This window comes from Toxorhynchites rutilus, chromosome 2 (assembly GCF_029784135.1).
Source record: "Toxorhynchites rutilus septentrionalis strain SRP chromosome 2, ASM2978413v1, whole genome shotgun sequence".
In the NCBI taxonomy this organism is placed as follows: domain Eukaryota; kingdom Metazoa; phylum Arthropoda; class Insecta; order Diptera; family Culicidae; genus Toxorhynchites; species Toxorhynchites rutilus.
The window spans coordinates 10092515-10096745 of record NC_073745.1 but is presented as its reverse complement, the minus strand read 5'-3'; the positions used below and the strand labels follow the sequence as shown (position 1 = coordinate 10096745).

Genomic DNA, 4231 nt, shown 5'->3' with positions numbered 1-4231 from the left:
TCTGTTCCGTCGGTTGGAGAATCTGTTAATGCTTCATGCTCCAGCGCCGTAAGACCAACAAAGCATGTTCTGTTGCTGACAGCCGTGGTCAACGTGCATGCCTGTCGGGCACTTCTGGATTCCGGATCCCAGATCAATTTCTTGTCAGAATTTATGGCGAGAACTCTCGCCGTTACGAAACTTCCTGCTAACATACCAGTAATTGGAATCGGTGGTATCAAATCCCACATTCGACAGAAGGCCATCGTGCAAGTTACCTCTAAGTACAGCCTTTTTAACAAGAAGATGGAATTCTTGGTTACGCCCAGAGTTACTGGGTCCGTTCCGTCTACAAATATTGACATCTCCAACTGGCGTATTCCAGCCGGAATGCAGTTAGCGGATCCATTCTTCCAAACCCCGGGAAAGGTGGATATGTTAATCGGAGCTCCTTCGAACTCATGATGCAAGGGCAGCTGCATCTCAGCCACAACCTACCATTGCTACAAGAGACCAAATTTGGGTGGATCGTTACCGGAGTCTACGAAGAACAGCCAACAGAAGTCTATTCCAATGTGGCTTCTATGGACGATCTCCATCATACCATCCAACGGTTCTGGGAGATTGAGGATCTCGGCAGCACCCCGCTGCAATCAAACGAACAACAAGAAGTTGAAGATCACTTCCATGATACGTACCGTCGTGACGAGAACGGCAGATTCGTCGTACAGCTTCCTTTCCGTGATTCGGTTGTCGACCTACCTAGCAATCGATCACTCGTCTTGAAACGTTTCTTCCTGCTCGAATGACGCCTGGCACGCCAGCCAGAACTGAAACAGCAATATACTACCTTCATCAAGGAGTACCAGGATCTCGGACACTGCAAGGAAGTCCGAGAATCAGATGATCCACCAGCCAAACAAGTTTACTATCTACCTCATCATGCGGTGCTGAAACCTTCGAGCACCACAACGAAAGTCAGAGTCGTGTTCGATGGCACAGCTAAATCATCGACAAACTCGCTCAACGACGTGTTGAAAGTAGGACCAACGGTACAAAGTGACCTGTTTTCAATCGTCCTACGTTTCCGGAAGTATCGGTACGCTTTCACCGCCGACGTCTGCAAAATGTACCGACAAATCCGGGTTGACGAGAGGCAAACCTGTTTCCAGCGAATATTCTGGCGCGACAAACCTACTGAATCCCTGAGGGTGTTAGAATTGACCACCGTCACATACGGGACGGCCTCAGTTGCTTACCTTGCAACCAGATCCCTAGGCAACTCGCAGAAGACGAAGGGGATAATTATCCAACCGCCAGCAAGGTGGTACAGGATGAATTCTACATCGACGACGTGTTATCTGGTGCGGACACAATCCATGCAGCAATCCAGCTGCAATTTGATTTGCAAGAACTTCTCGCCAGGGGTGCCTTTCCACTGAGGAAATGGTGCTCAAACTCACCGGAAGTACTGCGGAACGTTCCGGAAGAAGATCGTGAGCTGATATTCGACGTAGATGGTTCATCCACTAACGCATCGATCAAGACACTTGGTCTCCTGTGGGACCCAACACAAGATGATTTCCGGATCGCCGTTTCCAAATTAATTGGTGATAAGCCCATCACCAAGAGGTATGTCTTCAGTGAGATCGCAAAGATGTTTGACCCCCTCGGATTCGTGTCACCTGTGTTAGTGCTAGCTAAGGCGCTCATGCAACGCATTTGGTCGGCCAATTTGGAGTGGGATGATATTTTGGACCCAATTCTCTTCCAAGAGTGGGGTAGAATTCGTGACTCATTGACCGAGCTAAGCACGCTGCGCATTCCCAGGTGCGTAATATCACCCGATACCGTTCGCTGCGACATTCATGGCTTCGCAGATGCATCTGGCAAGGCCTATGGAGCTTGCCTCTATCTTGCTTGTACAACAGCTGATGGAAAAAAATCTGCTCGTTTGCTGTGTAGCAAGTCTAAAATTGCACCGCTCACCGAGATGTCCATCCCAAGGAAGGAGTTGTGCGCTGCTCTTCTGTTAGCTCGACTGTTATCCAAGATGCTAGCAGCTATAAAATCAACTGTCGACAGTGTTAAGCTCCAGTCAGACAGTCAAATCGTGCTAGCCTGGTTGAAGAAGCCACAACAACAATTGTAGGTGTTCCAAAGAAACCGTGTGGTGGAAATCAACCGTCTAACGAAGAGTGAGCAGTGGAGATACGTCCACACCAGTGAAAATCCAGCCGACATCAATTCGAGGGGTCTTTTTCCTGCGGCCCTCAACAGAAATCGGTTGTGGTGGGAGGGTCTCTCCTTCCTGACAAGTGAAGATCCCAAAATCGACGATTCTCCGCTCATTTTAATTCCGGATGAAGAGCTTCCGGAAGTTATGGGCGATATTATCGCCGTACCATCCGTCGCTGCAAGTTTTCTACCGATTTTCGAAAGGTCAAGTGACTTTCGGAGGCTACAAAGGGTAATTGCATTCGTATTAAGATACGTCAGCAACTTACGTCATCCAAAACCAGAACGAAATCTGAAACCATACTTATCCGTCCCTTGAATAAGAAGTTCGTTAGAATGAATCCTCAGGTGAGTTCAATCAATCGAATATCCTGAAGAAATTAGCTGTATTTCCAGGGGAGAAGTTCCCAAAAAACTGGCCAACCTTAGTCCGTTTATGGATGACAAAGGCATACTCAGAGTCGGAGGTCGCCTCCAAAATTCAAACCTGCGATACAACTCTAAGCACCAACTGCTTCTACCTCATGGACATCCTGTCGTCGAAGCGCTGGTACGTGCAATACACGTTGAACATCTTTACGTAGGGCCATCTGGACTTCTAGCCATCCTACGGGAGATGTTCTGGATAACGAGGGCGAAGTCAACAGTTAGGAAGGTTTGCCGAAGATGCATAAGCTGCTTCAAGGTCAACCCGAAGGAATCCCATCAGCTAATGGGAAATTTACCACAGAACCGTGTGGTGCCTGCGTTTCCCTTCGAGAACACCGGTGTAGATTACGCTGGTCCTATCACCATCAAGGAAGGGCGATACAAGCCGAAGCATGTAAAGGGGTACATCGCCGTCTTCCTGTGCTTAGCAACGAAGGGAATCCATCTCGAGTTGGTGTCGGACCTGAGCACCGAAGCGTTTTTGGCTGCCTTGGATCGATTCGTCAACCGTAGAGGTCTGGTGAAACGGATATTCTCAGACCATGCAACTAATTTCACTGGAGCCTCTAAGGAATTGCATCACCTTTATCAGCTACTGAAGGACGAAACTACACAAGCCAAGATTGTGGAGTTCCTATTATCCAAGGAGATCAAATGGCTTTTCATTCCGCCTAGAGCCCCCAATTTTGGTGGCTTGTGGGAGGCCGGGGTGAAGAGCGTGAAAACACACCTCAAGAGGGTCCTCCAGTCAGCCATCCTCACCTTTGAAGAGTTCTACACCGTCTTAACACACATCGAGGCAGTTCTTAATTCGCGCCCATTGTATGCTCTGTCGGAGGATCCTAACGATCCTTTGCCCATCACCCCAGCGCATCTCATGTTACTAAGACCGCTGGAACCAGTGCCGAAGCCGACACATTTGGATGTGCCAGTACACCGTCTGTCACGGTGGCAATACCTCAATTTTTTGCGCGACCATTTCTGGAAGAGATTGTCTAAGGAGTATTTGTCTACGCTCCAAGCTAGAAGCAAGTGGACAAGAACGCAACCAAACCTACAACCAGATATGATCGTCGTAATCGTCGAAGACAATTCTCCAGCTCAATCGTGGAACCTAGGAAGGATTATCAAGACGTATCCGGGAAGGGATACGATTGTTAGAGTGGCTGACGTCAAAACGGCCACCGGAATTTATCGACGAGCTGCAAGCAAACTTATTCCACTTCCGACCGTGGACAACGACGAGCTGCTATCCGCCCGGGGAGAATGTACGCTCCCGTCATCGAATGAGCGTCCCCAGCCCGAAAGGGGTATGGAAAATCCCCTGACCAACACAACCTGCCATCAGCTTAGGACACAATAGAGCCTACAAAACAATACCTCTTGTGCTCGGCTTGGTCAAGCCAAATCGCGTCCGATTTATACCTTTGTATTTAATTTCAATACCGTCAAATAAAATGTTCAGTATTCCTCCAACCTTCACAGTGTACACATCGTACAAAAATCTTTGGAGGTTTTCCTTGTTCCCCTGATTTTTATCATCATTCCTCCAGGTCCTTTCGAATCCACTGGCGGAACTGACCCA

General features: G+C 48.5%; 1 protein-coding gene across 1 annotated transcript; it reads left to right on the top strand.

The window, feature by feature from the left end:
• The first annotated feature begins 443 nt into the window (after nt 1–443).
• On the top strand, nt 444–4009 carry LOC129765533 (uncharacterized). The gene is made up of 5 exons (XM_055765935.1): nt 444–728; nt 804–1190; nt 1250–2127; nt 2260–2421; nt 2614–4009. Exons 1-5 carry the CDS (start codon nt 444–446, stop codon nt 4007–4009), a joined length of 3108 nt encoding a protein of 1035 aa, XP_055621910.1.
• Nucleotides 4010–4231: the final 222 nt, after the last annotated feature.

Bases quoted from the DNA above. Each gene is read 5' to 3' on its own strand.
- LOC129765533 (XM_055765935.1), top strand. From the start codon at position 444: ATGCAAGGGCAGCTGCATCTCAGCCACAACCTACCATTGCTACAAGAG. The intron at 1,191-1,249 runs GTGTTAGAATTG...CCTTGCAACCAG, and splicing joins AACCTACTGAATCCCTGAGG to ATCCCTAGGCAACTCGCAGA. The intron at 2,422-2,613 runs GTCAAGTGACTT...CTGTATTTCCAG, and splicing joins TTTCTACCGATTTTCGAAAG to GGGAGAAGTTCCCAAAAAAC.